Source organism: Tiliqua scincoides, chromosome 7 (assembly GCF_035046505.1).
Source record: "Tiliqua scincoides isolate rTilSci1 chromosome 7, rTilSci1.hap2, whole genome shotgun sequence".
In the NCBI taxonomy this organism is placed as follows: domain Eukaryota; kingdom Metazoa; phylum Chordata; class Lepidosauria; order Squamata; family Scincidae; genus Tiliqua; species Tiliqua scincoides.
Window position 1 is genome coordinate 66,479,922 of NC_089827.1, and position 18,371 is coordinate 66,498,292.

Genomic DNA, 18,371 nt, shown 5'->3' on the forward strand with positions numbered 1-18,371 from the left:
ATGGAAAAAAAGTTTTTCATCTCACAGCACACTAAAATTGTCAAGGAAAACCATCGGTTTTTTTTGACAATTGACAAGTCATACCACACTGCTGGCTGGGGATTCACATCCCCCAATGGACCTAAAAATATGACTCCCAAACTCCCACAGCATGCTTATAGACCATTCACAGGCAGCACAGTGGTTGGATCATTTCAGCAGTTTGTTTGCACAAGTGAGTTGTCTAATGGAGTGGCTGACCTGGCACCTGGTAAACTAAAAGAGGTGACATGAGAGCACCATGACATTATTTCTTATGCATCCTAGCTACCATCTAATAAATACCTTCTGAGTAGATACCTGTAGGATTCCACTGCATGTTTTTTAATGGAAACTGGAAGTGTGATATTGGAGGCAAGAGACCAAAATACAGCAAAAATTACTTGGAGTAAGGTCAGATTTTATGTTGGTAGAAAAGTTATGATCTGATATCACAAAGAAATGGGAACTTTGAAGTTGGTGCCAAGTTAATAGCCACTGATGGTATTAATGTAACAGCATACCGAGATGTGCAAGTTCTCAACTTTTTTTTGATAACTGTGCAAGTAGCCTCACTTGGCTGCAGAAGAATGGGAAATTTCAGCATGCAAAAAATTATGGAATCTCAAGTGCCTCATACTACTTCAGCTGGTGTTTAGTGATGATTGCATCATTAGGGTTATGATGCTTTTGTGCATTAAAATCTGTTGTCTGCATGAATCCTGTTATCAATTGTGTGTGTGGGGGGGGGAGAGGGTGGCTGACATGCCCTTGTCACAGTGTTAGTCCCCATTCTGTACTGTAATTTTTAGTATGTATAACTGAAACAATTACATATGCTGTTCCCATTAACCCTCCATCTCCATTCCCCCTTCCTCTATATCCCTTGAGTCAGTATCTAGATTTAATCCCCTTGTGTCAGGAACCTGTGTTCTCTCTTTTTGTAAAGTGCCATGAATATGGAAATTAATCATTTCACAGAAGGAGAAAATAATTGCATGTCTTGGCAGGGTTTTGTATTTCTTCTTTATTCTGCATATCATGGTACAATTATATGAAAGCGTTCTTTGGGGCATATACTCAAATACTTACAGTTAGAGTGACTTTTGCATGATATTGGGAGAAAGCCATTTAGACACTCTACTTACACTTGCTTGACTTTTTTTGTAGTCGGAGAATTTTTATTCCCAGAATTGGGGAAAAGTCATTCATGTGCTCTTAACTTCCAAAATGCTAACATTTTGACCTAGTTGCAATTGTGTGTGCAATGGAGAAATTGGACCAGACTTTTCAGATTGGCTTCATTTTTTTTGAACGCTTAGCCCATGTTAACGGCAATTATAGTTCAGTTTCAGTCGTTAGTAGGGCTTTGCATTTTTTACAGTGCACTTTATGTGTGTGTTCCTACTGTAGCCTGGCAGTGCTCTACTTAAATGCTCTTCATTTTTTTACAGTTTATTGCAAGTTCCACTGCATTACATACAAACTCAGTTCACTCATGTCTAGCTGTTTGTGGATTCAAACTCATAAAACCGTATTCCACTAATAATAATACTATTACTGTACACTGACATTTATGATTTTCGTGCTTTCAGATCCGAGTGGTGAATGCGTTTCGTAGTTCCTTATATGAAGGATTAGAAAAACCTGAGACACGAAGTTCAATCCACAATTTTATGACACATCCAGAGTTTAGAATAGAAGATTCTGAGACTCATATTCCCCTTATTGACGATACCGACGCTGAAGATGATGCTCCAACAAAACGCAACTCAATTCCTCTTCCGCCCTCTCCCAACAAAAATAACAATGCGGTTGACAGTGGAATTCATCTTACAACAGACTTTAAGTCTGCTACCTCTTCATCCCCAGGGAGCCCACTACATAGCTTGGAAACATCACTCTGATTGTAAGCTGAATGTTAACACATTAGCTGCATTGTAAAGGAATGAATTGAAACTGGGTCTTCTCACTCATTGTGATGGGCAAGATGGTATTCTTGTCTTGGACTTCAACAAGAAGATACACTTGTACGAATGTAGATTTATTTTTTTAAAAAAGCTTTCTGCCAGACTTGAGGGTGCTTTTTGGGGGGTGGGGAGTAATAATGAACTCTGACAGATAAACAGTAACTTGGCATAAGTGACCTGTGGATCATCAGTTGTACTTAAGAATAGCCCTTAAGAGTGCATTAGCAGAGCTTTAGTTTCTCGTTCCTTTTTGAGGAGAGGGCTGAGAAGGGCAAGGAAACCCTGGATCACTGAATTGATACTTTAATTTCTTCTGTTGGCTGTTAATAATTTGGATTATTTATGTTTATAAATGATACAGATCTGTTTACAAGGTTTGTAGATACTTTTTTGTTCCTGTTCATAGATGGGAAGCTTCCTTATAAATGATGCAGAAAAAAAAATTAGTCCATCAAATACTGCTGTATTTTCAGGAAAGGGTGTTTCTATTGAAACTGTACTAAATTTTTGCCTGCAATTTACCTTGTTAAATATTGTAGATAAAATTGCTACTACTAATAGCCAAATAGATAACACTAATGCTTTGTAAAAACCATGAGCAGTGGTGTTCTAATGAAGTTATGGCCTCTGTCCTAATTAGTTTCTTAAACATTTACTACTTAATGGTTTTGAAACAACTGTTAAATTTTTAAAAATTGAGAAACTTATTGAATAACTTCTGTTCAGAATTTAGTAGAGGATTGTTTAATGCAGGACAATGTGATGGAACTTGCTTGAAATACTTTTGTTATCTCAGGCAAAATGGATTAAATCAAAATACATCATAATTTCAGTCCTTTTTGTTTTTGTCTAACACAATAGATTAGTGCTGTCTTGGTGAACTGTGAGTGGAGCTGTTTATTTTTCTGATCTTTAGTATCCCTACAGCATGAGGGCTGTTGACATTTGGTAAGTTATGAATAGGTAGTGTTCATGTTTTTGTTTTTGAAATTCATTTGTAAAAATAAATTTTCCCTTTTGTTAAAACATGCATTAATGGTTTTTGCAGGATTCAGGACCTTTGCAAAATTATAAATTGGATTTTGGTGGCTTCATCTGGTATGGAAGATCATGAAAATGGTTCTAAAATATTCTCATTGGTGAAACAGATAAGACCTGAAAATAGATCAGTCTAGAAAGTTTCTCAAGGCTAAGAATTGATATTGGTGGTACAGTGTGTTCTATAATGCCCTTGGCTACTTAAATTGATAAATTGGGAGGGGGGTTAGAAATGTAGTCATATGATACATTTTGGCAATCCTTGTAACAAATCCTCTGGGGGCCAAAAACTGACCACTTAACAAGAAGCTGTATAATTTACACTCCTGAGCAAACTGGATTTTTTAAAAAAGCACTTTTTTAACACTACATTTTCCTTTTGGCTTTTCTTTTCAGCCTCTTTTTTTCCTGAAGGTCTTAGATACATTTTGCTTTTGCCAGTGGAGCCAAATCAGGAGTAAAAATACTGAAGAAAATAAGTTGCTCAGATAGTTTGATAAAAAGCGCTTCCAAGTTGGGAGAGTGAAATAGCTTCCTTAATATTAGCTTCTTGTGTCCTGAGCCCAGCTGAAGGTGTCCAGAGTTCACTCTTTGGAATCATTTTGTTGAATAAAAATTTTGTTTTGTAAAAGCTGTGCCTTTTTCACCAAGCACCCTGGCACATATCTCAGCTGTGAAGGTGTGCTTTAACTTGCCGCAGTTAAGAGAACAATAGTTTTGAAGGAAAGTGACTTGGAAGAGGGAAGGAGTGCACCATATATGAGGGGTGCAGAATTAAACATCAAGAATGAGGCAGCTATTTTTATGAGTTTTGGGGTTGTAGTCCTCTGGAGCACATTGTTTCAAATGGAACCAATTAAAGCTTTGAAATTGAATTGGGATTACAATGATCAAACAATTCCTCAATGGGCAATACCTATCTTTCCTGAAGGCTTTTATACGCTGCATCCCACTGTCAACCTTGGTCTAAAGTTTCATGGAGGACTCTCTCCAAATCCTACCTGGAAAGTTTTACTCTTTGTAGTCACATTATATTTTTATTATGTGGCAGTTTATTCCAGAGGTTCCACCTTATACCTGAAGGAGAAATATATTTTGAACTAGGAGATGTTCTTTTTTATTAGCAGGAAAGTGCCTGCACTGTCTATAACAATTGGAATTTAACTGATGAAATTATCCAACTATGTGAGATTCCGTGTAATCTTTTACCTTGATATTTGAACACAAGCCTGGTTTTTTTTTTTTCTTTTGTCTCAATGGTAGTCACGGCTACATCCTAATGTCAAAATCTACTGTGAATTCTACATTTCAGACCTTCTGGAGGAAACTTAACTGTAGACTTTGTACACGAACTATCCTTTTTGATCCTGTTGATGAGCAGTACATTGAGTCTTAATAGCAAGTGTAAGTGAAATCTAAAATCAGGAATACTTGTTCAATTACTACTGTGAAAGCAACATACCATAACATCATGTTACAGTTATCAAAACAATCGTTATCGCTTTTTAACTGCTGAGCCCCACATTGCTTTTCTGGTTGTAAGGCTTACTTACCTTGCTCAATGTAACTTAAATAAATAAATGTGCTGTTTATCTGTCTGGATGGGAATTGAAATTTTTGAAGAGTATCTTATTTGAAATATATATATCTTTATTCAAAGTAAGCAGCCTGCTCTACATTTGTTTCTTAGGCTGTAATGTAATGTATACTGTAATGGTTGGATAATAAGGCATCTTGCTTGTACTGATTAAGGTTTTTTGAGTTTATGAAATTGGCTATTAACCAAATTAATAGATCCTTATTTAAAAAAAAAAACACGTAAACTTCAGTTAAGTGAGCAAAGGGCCCAAACACGGTAATAAAAATCTCTTAAGTCCCAATGCAATGAATTTCAGATTAATGAATTGTGAACTACTCTGCAATCCTATACATCTTTTCAAACCATTAAACTCAGTACTTCTGGGTAGGTGTGTATAGGATTACAATCTTAGTTGTCCACAATGTAATTGCTATCAGATCCTTAGCTTGCTGCTGTTATGCTCCTAACTTATATTTTTCTATAACCTTAATCTTCAGCTTTCTGTTTTCTTTATTCTGATATAGGAAACCAAAACTGGAAACTGGAGGTGACTGACTTTCAATATCCAGTTTTATATTGACATGTTTCACTCCCTTGCCTAGCTTCTTTGATGGGAGAATAGCATAGTATACCAAGAATGTAGCTTTACCTAATTGCAGTTTTGAGTAGTTAATGGTCCCAAGTTATTGGTCCATAAGCTCACCACTGGTGCTGTACTTAAAACAGTCCTATCTTCCACACTGCATATTTGTGTAAAGTTCTGAGATTGTTCAAGATTCTTTAAATTCAATTTTAATACGTTAGCCCTTAATAAATTGACTTAAATACATTCACTGTAGTATCAGTCTTGCTGCTCGGACATATGAATAAGAATTCATTTTAGCTTCATGTGAATCATGCTCTGGCTTATGGCTGGCATTCTAAAAGGACAGACTTGAGATGACTGCATAATAGTACATGAACCTATTCAGTCTGGCACACTGTTTAAAAAATTTGCATGATGACACACTTTGGACATTATCAGCAGATTGCTCTGCCCCTAATTGTTACTGCAAGAAAATTTAAAGTAACAATTAGAGTGCAGAGATACATTCTGTGTGGAAAAGCACTGCATTCAAAATGATTCAGCTGCCTAGTTGAAATGTCACTTTTCTGTGACATGAGAATGGTTATTAACTTCCCTAGTATCTGAGGACTCTGACACAGGCTTAGCATCAGAACTAAAGAACAAACACCTTGGGTCGGAGTCGGTCCCACTTGAAAAGGACGAACTGGCATCCTTGAAACCTAGAATATATGAATTCAGTCTTCCCAGGTGTGGATTTCTGCAAGAATACAATTTCCATATCTGGACCATCTCTGGAAGACTTCTCTGACACAGACCAGGCCTATGGAGATCAAAATTATCTGGCAGAAAAGTGGGTGGCTTTTTCCAGCTGTGTGTTATAGCAATGTCCCATAGTATTTATACAATTATGAAGCCTGTAGTAGTGTATGTCACCACTATATGGTGGCATACCGGGCTGTATGCCTGTTCTGCTAATGGCTCTGCTCAGCATCCAGGAAAAGGTAATTAATTCAAGTTCTGTTTGTCAATAAAGGATACAACCTAACTGTATGTCAAAAATGTAAATGTATTCCAACATAGGATGCAATTCACAAAATCGTTGCTAGTAATTCTCTCTACATTGTACCCATCACTTGCAGAATTTTCTCCAGTATATGAAGCTGTGTGTCTCTCTTGCCCCCCACCCCGGTCTTGCCATACATTGTGTAGTACTGCATCTGGGAAATAGGCAGAGGTTTCAGACAATTGTTCTTTTAAGAACAGATAGGATTTGATTTGCACAGCTATTTAATCGAAGCATCTAGAAGTATGCAGTGGTGTGAATTCCATCTTAGTGTGTGTCTCCAAACTTCTCATTATTTTGCAGTAGTGAAATTTCAGGACGATTTTTTTAAATAATAGTACAGGTCTCTGTAGTCACAAGCAATCTCGGTATTGAGTCTGAAGGGATGTATACATTCAGGGGACTAGTATGCTGACTTGCCTTCTCTTTCTCATTAAGTAGCACACTGAGGGGTGCACAGTAGGTTATAACTGCAGTGGGATCAAAGAGCCCAAGTCCCTTTTCTCTTTTGTAGTTTTGATCCATTTCACACAAACCCACTGTGGTGTTTTTTTTTTATTTTTGTAAGTGGGAAGGTGGCCAACATACATGAGACGTGTAGTCTTGTCCTCTGTAATAAAACACTTCTAGGGATGGGTTCAAAACTTGCAAATATGGTACCATTTTACCATGCATCAACCTTTCTGTATACCTGCTCTCAAGTATACAGAAATATACTGTAAATAGGAAGATTGATTACATTTGTTAGCTGTATTTTAGCCACTGAATATATTCAGCCAGATAAGTGTTCTGGTCTTCTATTTAAAGGCTTTGAATGATGGAATTATCCTTTCCGCCCACAGCTTTCTGTTAGTTCATTGCCTTTTATACATCAATTCCAACAACACTTATTTTGAAATGTGCATCAAATGTTTATGCAATGGTTAGCAAGCAGTAAGGGTGTGTTCTAGCCTTTATTACAAGTTAAATGCTTGATTGGTGGCTTATAGTCATTGAATGGCTTGCAGTTTTATTTTACACTGACCCTCCTAAAGTTGTGCTGAGGAAATTCTTGGAAATGGGATACAATGGAGCAAGGAGTTGTGACCAGGTTGACAGCCCAATCCTGAGCTGCACAGGTCACCCAGCCTCGTCCCCTTCTCCCATGTAAGTGAAGCAGCCCCGCAATCGAGCTACTCACTTTACCACCAACCAAAAGGTAGGCAGTAAGGTAAAGCTGTTCGTGTAGGGCACAGAGCCCTCCATGAACGGACAGGTTCCAGTCGAGTGGAGCTCCACTGGCCCCGCCTCCCTGGCACGCCTCCTGCCCACCCTCTCAATGCCCCCAGCCTCTCTGTCACACCTCCCCTGCCCTCTCGCCATCCTCTGCCGGCCTCCCCCCTCCCCGGAACACCTCCTCCCCGCCCCCGCTTACCGTGTAGCTGCTCAGTGGTTCATGAGACCACTGAGTGGCGGAGGCTGGGCGCCTGCCCTGGACTAGCACAGGCAGTAGCCCGACGGTAAGTTTCGCAGATGTGCCTTACAGCATGTTTGTGACAGTGCATGGTGGCACAAAGCCACGGCACCGAGCTCAGAATTGGGCTGTAAGGCATTTATAGAAACTGGTGATATAAGCACCTTGGATTCAAGCCATAATTTATTAAATTAGAATCTCCACTATTCTTAGAATGTGTTTCTTAATTCAGAATTGTTAATGAAATGCATGAACAATATTTGTACTTATCTAAAATACACTACCAAATGTATTTGATGATTTGTCAAGTGAAGGTAATATTTGCTGAGCACAGCTGTCTATTTGCCTGTTGGAAATTACCTTTCTCACCTGTTGCCACATCTTGCACTCTTTTACTTTGCATGAACATTTTGTCCAATCTCTCCTAAACAGATTTTCTTGAATTCTGTGTTGATACTCCTCCCTCATTCAGTCTTGTTAAAATTGGAGTTTCTAAAATCAAAGCTGAATGAAGTGTTGACAGGTATTGATTTGGATTGCATATGGTTTGGATTAAATTCATTGCAGAATTTGTTTTATTTAGTACAGGTTGTGCCTTCTGTTCCAGAACCCACAATAGATTAAAAAATCAGTGGATACCAAATCTGGAAAAATAGCTTTAAAGACCCACATCCAGGTTTCTTGCTTCTCTATGGTTGCCCCATATTGCATTGGTATATAGATGCTTTACAGCATACCACTAGATGGGGTGAATAATGAAATCTAGTGGAATAAAATTATAATTATTCAACAGAGAATATAGGAAATTGGATTTTGATGCTTTTTTCCTCTTTACAGGGCATTTAAAAATGAACCACAGTATCAGTGGTGAAATCAATGGATACCAAGGTCCCACTTGTATTACTGTCTGTCTCACCTAACAATCATTAATTTTTTTTTCTTCAAAATCTTAGAATAACTTCACATAAGGATAACTAAAGCCATCTTGGTATACTATTTCAAAAGTAAGAAAGACCATAAACAAAACTTATTCAGTTATGGCTTGGACCAAATTGTCAAAAAAAAAGTGTTTTGAGTCAAGCATTCAGCCATTAGATAAGGTGCATTAGGTAAGGTGGTCAGTCAGCAGGGAGAAGATACTCACATCCCTAGATATTTCTCTTCAAGTGGCAAAAGGTAGCCTGCTGCTTATTCATTACAAATGACTAGGTGGATCCAACTTATCTGTCCAGATGACTTCTGTCTACAGAATCTGATGTACTTTTTCCTCTTTAGAAACTGACCCTGCCCTCTTCTGCTTCCTGTTTCTTGTGAGAAGACAGACTGAGAGCCCTGAACAAGAATAAGGGTTGATCTATCCCTAACAAATATTGCAAATATTTGTTATACCAACCCAGAGAGGCTGGGAATTTTCTTTACTTGGGAGGAATATGCAAGTCATTCTTCAGTACAACACAAGCCTAAAATGTATTACTGTAGGAGTAAAGTGCTGTTCTGTCTCAGAGGATGTTGTGAATGGCACATCCTCCTTGAATTGTTAAGCAGGTACATGCATTGGAGTGTTGAAATACCTTCAGCTGCACACTTTGAACTGGAATCCAAAGCAATGTTAGGCTTTGAGGCTCTAAGAAGATTTCCTGTCTAAGGCAGGGGTTGGACTAGATGACCTATTAGGCCCCTTCCAACACTTTGATTCTATGATTTCAAAATGTGTTCATGCCTGTAGTGTGTGCCTTTAAACAGGCAGAAATCCTGTTCATTCCTGCTGAATTGGACCAAGGGTCCATCAGTCCACCAACCTGTTCTCAACAGGAACCAGCTGGATGCTTCTGCAAAGTCTGCATGCCAGGTATAAAGACAATAAGTTAGCCCCCTACCTGCTTGTGTGTCCCCTGCATCCAGTGTTTAAAAGCATACTGCATCAAATATTTGGCTATCATAGCTAAAATCTTTTTTGGAATCCTAAGGATGAAATCCTGACTCCTAAGAAGGAAGATCCTACAAACCATTTGGACTTGGGAAGGTGCAGTGTCTCAGAATGTGCAGGGTGGCTGCAAAGTCCCCACAAATAACTTTAAATGACCTTGAACCCACACAATATCATGCATAGGAACTGTTTGACCACCCTGTATATACTGGAGGCTTTATGTATAAAAGTGATATGTATTTGTTTGTGGCCAGTCATTTAGTGCTACACACACAAGCCTGTGGTGTACCAAACCATATTGCACAAATCTGAGATACTGTGCAGCCTACAATACTTAGCAGAAATATATATTTACCATTTAACCTAATAAGAATAAAAGGTGAAATACCAAGACCCCAAGATAACTAGGTCAACAGGGCAGAGCTTGTTTTTCACTCCAGTTCTTAAAACTGTGGTATGGGTACCAGTAGTGGTGCTTCATAATATGTCATGTACTTGATCCTACAGCCACGGTGGTCTACCTATAGGATAGCCTGAAATGATAGTGGTTGGGGAAGTGTTGCACTGGCAGCAAGGTGTGGCTGTGCAGAGACCTAGCCCTTCAAACAAAGTGCAGGTTGGGTAAAGGATTAGGAGGCACCTACAGCAACAACTGAGGAAGCCTCCCGCTCTAACAGCAGCTGTGGGGCAGGCCCCCCAACTCCTGTACACAGCAGCTGCATCTCATGGCAATTGTATCTTATTTATATTCTGTCTCCCCCAGTGAGGGCGATAGTACTCAAAAGGTGGTAGCTGTAAATGTGTGGGAGGAATACAAGCAGTGGAAGAGTCTTGGGTTAAAGCCATGTAAGCCAGTGGTTGTCACCATATATATACCGTACACCTGACTGTGTTGACAAAAGAGTTTTGTCTGACCAGATTCTACTGCAAAATTAATGCTATTGCAAGATCCCATGTTCTAGTAGTCTGAGAAAAAACTCTTACCCAAACTCTATGTTTGCGATGTTAGATTGGGATCTGGCAGCCATTCAGTTCCTTGGATATGCAACATTGATTGTATGATTGGATTCTGGCTATAGCCCTCATTCTACACTATGGTCCATGGCTTTGCTGGGAAGGTTTTTTTCTATAATGCACTTTCAACTGAGTGTAGGCCTTATTGGCCCAATATTTTGCAATTCACGGAGGGCCAATCCTATCCAATTTTCTAGCACTGATGCATCCATGCCAATGGGGTGTGTGCTGCATCCTACAGTGGGTGGGCAGTCACTGAGCCTGCCTTACGGTAAGGAAGCATATGCTTGCTTACCTCGGACCTGCATTGTAGCTGAGTTGGCAATGGAAAGTTGGATAGGTTTGGGCCCTGAGCTGTATTCAGCCCACCAACCATTATAGATAGCCCACCAGAGGCTGGTTTGGCTTTCTGCCTTTGAAAAAAAAAATTGTTTTATGTATTTAAAAGATCTATATCACACTTTATCCAAAGCTCAACCCAGAAGACAACATACAATAGAAGCATAATTTAGCTAAGAACAAAATAAATAAAATGCACTATAAATACACATTAAAACACTTAATAGCAGGTAACAACTATAAGTAGTCACCTAACAACTAGGTCACAATTATAAAGCAGTGCTAACACACACTCTCTGTAAGCAATAATGGAAAAAGGGTAACCAAGGGATCATCCCTCAAGTGCAACACAAAATAGTATGTAGAATATCAAAACACATCTAGCAGGCTACCGTACATGGCAGACAGGTTGTGTTACACTTGGTGGGCTGAACATTGAACAGGCCTGTACAAATATGGTACCAATGGAATATGAACCTTTGAATATACTTGAGATGAGCATATTTCACCTCTACTTTGCAATGGTGCATTCTGAGAGCCTGAACAAAGGCAGTTGGACTTACCTATCTGCTGTAGAAGTTCTTGTTAGCTTCATCATGCTATTCTTGTATAATTGTAAATAACAGAAATGACAGATACGATAAATGACTAACCTGTAATGTGATCTAGTGGATTTTGAAAACAAGGCAGTATTTTCTGGGGAGAGGGGAAAGACCCTCTATTTGCCTTACTCAGTGAGCCAAGCACCCTCATTCCTTCCATTTTGAAATCTAGTAGCAAGGTAACCAGCCCAAAGGAGGTGATGGAGCAGGGGCAGCCAGCAGCTGTGGTAGATGAAGCATGAGAGATGGTAGGGGACAAGGTGCAGAGATGACCAAATACCATCTGATGACCACTGCTATCCTGGGCGGAAGGTGTGCTCTGGGTTGGGGAGAAGTTAACTACAAGCACAACAACCCAGGTCAAGGTTCTCTGGCATCCAAATGTCTTAGGCTAGGCCTGCTTCCCCCATAGCTCTTCTCCAAAGGAAACAACCATGCAACATTGTCCCTAAAATGTTTCATCATTTGCAAGTAGGGCGTATGTAACAGTACATCTTGGAGAAAAGAAAAGGATGCTAGCAGTTTTTATATCAGCATTTTTATGCAATAATGTTAATGAGCCATCCTAATTCAAATTATTAATAGAATGTTATTTTAGATATTCCTATGACAATTTTTGGTGTGTTCTACCACATTTAGAAGTTAGTGAACAAATCTGTTCTTCAGAGAAGGACCCAGTACATTTCCATGCAATAGAACTTCATTGATTTTTCCTGATCTTTTCTTCCAGAAATTATAGGAAATCGCATGTATGGCAATGTAAGAATCTATGTATGTCATAGTATAATAGTAAACATGAACTGCTGCTCAGGTGCTCCATTTTGTATCGATATTTTTCATAACAAAAACATTATTTATATAGGTTTGTCATTCAGAATGTTCAATTACTAAATGGTGGAAGTCGCAGGAACAATTGTTTTTAAATAAGTACATCACTTTTAATTCCATATTTCATGAAATTTGCATAAAATGGCAGTGACATCAGAAATACTTCTGTAGAGTGTGTGACACAAAGAATCTCACCTAAGTAATATGCCTCTGAAAAGCTCCTTCAGTGCTATTACACAGGTCTACATCTGTTTTGCTGTCAGTTCTTGGGTATATTTGGGATGCCAAATCAAAAAATGGTAATTTTTTTGCCTTATTAGCTCTAATTTGGGGGTGTGGCATTGCCTCCTTAAATGGTGATCTAAGCAGCTTCTTCATGAGGAAGTCATGGCATCCGTTTCCTCATGATGAAGCTGCTTGAATTGGCATATAAGGTGGCTATGACCCCCAAACCAGTCAATCAAGCAAAACCAATGCCATTTTTTGATTCAGCACCACAAAAATATCTTAAATTTGTTCAAATATCCATGGTAACTAAAAACAAGGAGTTTGTGTAGACCTGTGTTATGGCAGTCTGTGTAGCTTCTGGCATGAAGCACATGCTCTGAGCAAGCATGCTAGATCCACATATGCCCGTGTCTGCGTGGCTTCAACTTGAGTCTGCCCCAAATTTCCCATTTTCTGATAGAAAGCATTTTGAATATCATGTGACTGCTCTGAAACACTAGCAAAACTATTTTTTTTCTTTGTCTACTACTCCTAGCAAGGGCTGGAGTAAATGGTTTGCCTTGCTTAGTGGTTTAGGTAAGGGAATCTTCTCGTCTGTAGTCTGGTAATTGCAGAGAGGTTCTAGATACAGAGTCCAATGTGAATTGTCCCTAAAATGCATTAAGTGGTATCCTAAGATTTCACACAGCACAACTTCATTGCTGGCGGCAGCATCGAGCGGAAGGAATGTGGCACGCGTGGAAGGACGCCTTGCATGACCACAGTGCTCCTTCTGCTTAAGGAAAAGTTTCACTGATGGAATTCCATTGTGCGTAATCTAGGATATGATCCATGATTTTCATATGAACTGTATTTGAGTTGTAAAATGTTTTAAAAATAGATACATAGGCCATTTTTGGATGAGTTGATTGAATTAAATCTACATATTGCTAATCTACTACCGAAGTACCTTTCTTAGATTCTCTGGGAAAGTTTCTCATGTAGAATTTAAGCTACTGTTACTACAGGATCATCTTTATATTAAAAAGAAAAATACAGTGAGGTATATGAACCACTTTCCATTATGCAATACACCAAAATGGCTTCAAAATAAAGTGGTCATGTTACTTTGTACAAGATTGTTTGAAAGATAAATAATTTTGCCTAAATGTTTTCTGCTTCAGTAGTCTGTACTGCTTACTAGTAGAAGTGAAGCCACAGTATTCTTAAAAGTAAGCTATGTAATAACTCTTGCTACACATTGGAAAGGTCTTGCCATCCTTCAGATGTAGAGTTTGGAACTGAGCTGTGGCACCAATGTAGTTTTTGTGAAAGCAAGCTCTTCAAGCTGCCTGAGCCTTTGTTAGCCCTACCAATGAAATGGGGTTGTGATGTTAAAGGTGCTATCTTGTTTTGTGCTGTTCAGTCTAGAATATATTTTGGTTAATTGATCAAGCTTGCAGTTCTGGTTTTCACAGATATTAGCTGTAGCCCCTTAAACACAAGTTTAGCTACTGAATGCCACTTTCTCTTCTATCCATAAGCCTTTGCCTAGAACTCAGAAAAAAAAATGTCTTTTGCTTCAAGTACAAACGCACATTTCACCATGCACATTTTAAAAGTACTTAGGTATCCACAAGGATAATAGCTTAAAAAAGAGCTTGTAGAGGTATGCCAAAGTTTAAGAGCTGTGTAAATAAAAATTAGAGTGAAAGTACAAGGTTTCAGAAACAAATGTTTTGTTTTCTGGCCTTGGGGGATGCTTTTATGAGCATCTGGAAACCGAAGTACTAATAATCACTTCTATTTTCAGAGCATTTTAAAAGATTGCATTTCTGTAAAGCTAAAAAGAATTGCAAACTCCTGAAAACCCCTGTGGGGGTTAAAAAGTTAATTGGTTAATTGTTCACCACCTAGTGCCCATTTTTTCAATGTCAAATATTAGCATGTTCATATCTAAACTAACCCAGATTTAAATCATCACATAGCTTTACAATATTTGGTATTATGAAGCTTCCCTATATCAAGATGTCTGGGAAGATGAATATATTGATACTACAAATACGAAGCACTAATGGGTCATCTAATAATAGACAAATTGGGGACTGGGTCATATTTCAAACCGAAATAGCAACTATTATCATATCTGCTTAGGTAATGCTACCATGGGATCTAGTACTGGCCATCCCATCTGGGACTCATTCACTGACTCATTTTGTAGAACAGCGTGGCCAAACTGCAGCTTGTGAGCCACATGTGGCGCTTAGACATATAATGTGAAGTTCTTGGAAATAAGTTGACTGAGCACTGTTTGGTATCACAATTAATATAAATAAAAAAATTCTCAAGTTTTATTATTTATTGGGTATAAATGGAGAGTCCACTGGATTAAAATGGTGAGTAAATAAAGGAATTTAAACACCCTTTAAATATTATGGCTCTCAAAAATCTATCTTGTGACTCTCAGACATTTGAAGTTTATTGTATGTGGCTCTTATGTTAAGCAAATATGACCACCCCTGACATTGCCAACCAGCAATGTCTTTCAACCAGCATAAGATAATGGTTGATCTCTCCATAAGAGCAAATGAACACACACATCTGACAAAAAAAGGCTACATTCAGAAACTAACAGGAAAATGTCAATCCCTCTCTGAAAGCTTTGTTGACCTAAAAGTAACCATTCAACCACAAAAGTACCTCAAAGGGAGACTTCACTTTGAAATGGCTGAATTATAATTTATCGGCAAGTCTGAATTGAGACCATTGTTTCCTTTTGCACTGCAGGGGTTAGTACAGCAAAGACTGGGAGATTCTGCTATTACCAATTACTGAGGTTTGTATATGGCCATTTATCATATCTACATTTTGAGTAGTGCTCAAAGTGGGGGAAGTACAGGGCCTCTAATGAAATCTACAAGCTGTACTTTTTTGGCACCCTCTCCCTTGTTTAAGGCAAGTCATAGTTACTGATTTTGATTGCTACAGGAACCCTAAGAAGCTATACTAAAAGGAGACTAGGGACCTTCACTATGTAATCTGAGCAGTGAGCCTGGGTTTTACATAGAAATGTGAACTCTTGAAACTCATAGAAACTCTTGAACTCGTTAAACCTGTGTAAGCTGCAACAGGAGGAATGCATTTTAGTCTTGAATGTGCCACAAGCTTAGGATCAAACTGGATGATTGCATAATGTCGCCCAATTTGGGGGAAAGGGGTTGGCAGAACCACTGCAGGGTGTGGGGGGAGCTTTAAAACCTTCTGCCTTCACTGCTCTTTTAATTCAGGCCTCCTATATGTATCTATAGTGGGAGAGACTTCTACTGGCTTCTAAACATTTGTTTCACATTTCTCTCGCTCTCAGCTGTGTCTGGTCCCTGTTAATGCAATTTCAAAGTCCAGTGTGAACTTCTGTGTAAACCCCCCCCCCAAATCTAAAATCTCAAAGTGGAGATGGAGAGGAAGATGTGAAAAGAGCAAGGCTGATCCCTCCCTAACATACAGAAAGCTTAGGGAAAGGCTCTGTAGACATGTTTACTATGGCAGGTGTAACAGCAGCAACAGGGGGTGTCAAATGTCAAACTAACTGTACTGTAATGATGATGAATTCATGGGTAGTTTCACTGAACTGTGCATAAAGAGGACAGTAAAATTGAATAAGATCTGAAATATTCCAAGCTTAAACTTGTAGCGAACGGGTAGCCTTTCCATTTGATGCCTATGTTGGGGACACATACTACATTATTTTTGAAGTAAGAGTTCCCAGCACATAGGTTTTGTCTACTACTGTGGAATTTCTTTGAAACAATATGTTGTATGTTGACAATATTCATAGAATGATGGATCATTCAATACTCATAGAATGTTCAAACAGAAGGCAACCTGCACAGCTATTGAAAAATTCTATGTTAATTCTTAGCAAAACACATATGATGCTGGTACAGTATTTAACCAAATACTTGGAGAAGAAAGGAGGAGAACTCACAATATGTATGAAGGTTTTGAAGACTGGGAATCTGTCTGAGAATTGAGGATTGCTTTCCACTCAGATGGTGAAGAATTGCATATGAGTCATACATCACTCTAAGGTGCAGCAAAGATGCTTATCCGGGTGGTCACCCTATCAGTCTTGTGAGAGAGAGAGAGAGAGAGAGAGCGCGCGCGCGCTGTGCAAATGTTGCTCAGACCAGAGAGGAAACATACAGTTTTGGCTAAGGAGCAATAAGAGGTGTACAGGTGTGTATTGGAATCGCTGAAGATCTGGCGAGGAGGCTGAATGTGGTGTCAACAGTGGCCCCTTTAAGAGTAAGGCCTGGGCATCCAGCAGAGTGTGCTGCACAGCTGCAGCCACTTGAAGGCAATAGGTCCATCAGGCATAAAATCATCTGATGAAGGGAGAGTTTGGTGTGGGCAGCAGAAGGACAGCTTGAGGAAGGACAGACTGGATTAATGGATTGAGGAACTGATGCTGATGGACTGATGTGTGAATGGACTTTGGAAGCTGCTGGAGCAGAAACTGCTGGAGACACTAAGACTGGTGTTTGGCTGCTGTGCCCAATTCCTGCTGAGGATCAAGGGGCTGCTGTAGTGGTGGGAGGCTGCTGGCAGGAAGGAGCACTTCTGTAGGTTAAACAGGCGAGCTACCCTGGTGGTGGGGTCCAGCAGTACTGCAGGGCAGAACGAGGATCATTTTTGAGGAAAGAAGGGGAGCTAATTAGCTAAAAGCGGGCATAATTCTCCAGGCAGAGTCTGGACTGGGAATCTGGCAGAACAAGGTGAACCTTCTATGTATGCTCTGTAAAGTGGAAGAACACTGAAGATTATATAACATCTTCAGTAGACTGCTTCATGCATGGATGTTTCATGCAATGACTATGGCATCAGTGAAAAAATTCCACAGACAGGCATAGTACTGCTATTTTCATGTTACCTATGCTTCACTGGGGCCAGTTCGTACACTTGGCTGAGAGTAACCAAGGGACAAAGACAAGATATAGGTATGTAACAGCTCCCTGCCTCATATTTTCTTTCCTATATAAGCAGGAGGTTGGAAAAGAGTGCATAATGGTTGACTCCGCATTATTTCATTAACAGTGAACAATCTGCTTCCAAATTTGGTCAACATTTACAGTATAATAACCCAGGAGATTATTGGTCTAGGAGATTCTCATAGGTAACTGGGCTGACAGCAACATCTTCGGTCTAACACTTAAGCTTAACCATGGACACCACTTGTAGCCCTACTTCCTTGTGGAGAGTGTTTGGTCAAAGAGGCAAATGCTCTCCCCAAGAGTATGTCCATAGAGATAGTAATTGACATAAAGGAGAAGCAAATGAGTATTAATGAGGGGTGAAAGCTGGCTCTGCTGCTCGAACCAGCAATACAAACAGCTGAGCTGCTACTGGGTGCCAGTCTGTCCTTACAGACCATAATGAAATTCTGTGGACAGCAAAAAGCAGGAGTGGTTTTTAGAATGCGAGTTTAGCACAGTACTCTGTAACTGATCTGCCACTTTTGGAGAGGAGCTGGTTGGGTGGAAGAGACCACTCAGTGAGAGAATGCTGATGCTGGGAGAAGCCTTTGGTAAAAGGGAAGGCTGATTTATTACTGTGATACTTTCTGGGGGTGAGACAGGATGGCCTTTGACCCCAGACTGCGACTTCAGGTAAAGGCTACCATAGCTGCAGAAGCAAGAGAACCACAGAAACCAAGGCTGCTTAAGCTCTGTAAAAGACAAAAAGCCTTGCCTTTGCAGAAAGGGCCA

General features: G+C 39.4%; 1 protein-coding gene across 7 annotated transcripts in view; it reads left to right on the top strand.

The window, feature by feature from the left end:
- The window catches only part of ATP2B1 (ATPase plasma membrane Ca2+ transporting 1), a 93,387-nt gene extending 88,779 nt beyond the window's left edge, over positions 1–4,608 (top strand). For all 7 annotated transcript variants that reach the window (XM_066634606.1, XM_066634612.1, XM_066634611.1 and 4 more), the window contains one exon: positions 1,614–4,608. In XM_066634606.1, the coding sequence (XP_066490703.1) occupies positions 1,614–1,925 (312 nt within the window). In that variant the 3' untranslated portion in view covers positions 1,926–4,608. The remainder of the gene's footprint in view (positions 1–1,613) is intronic.
- Positions 4,609–18,371: the final 13,763 nt, after the last annotated feature.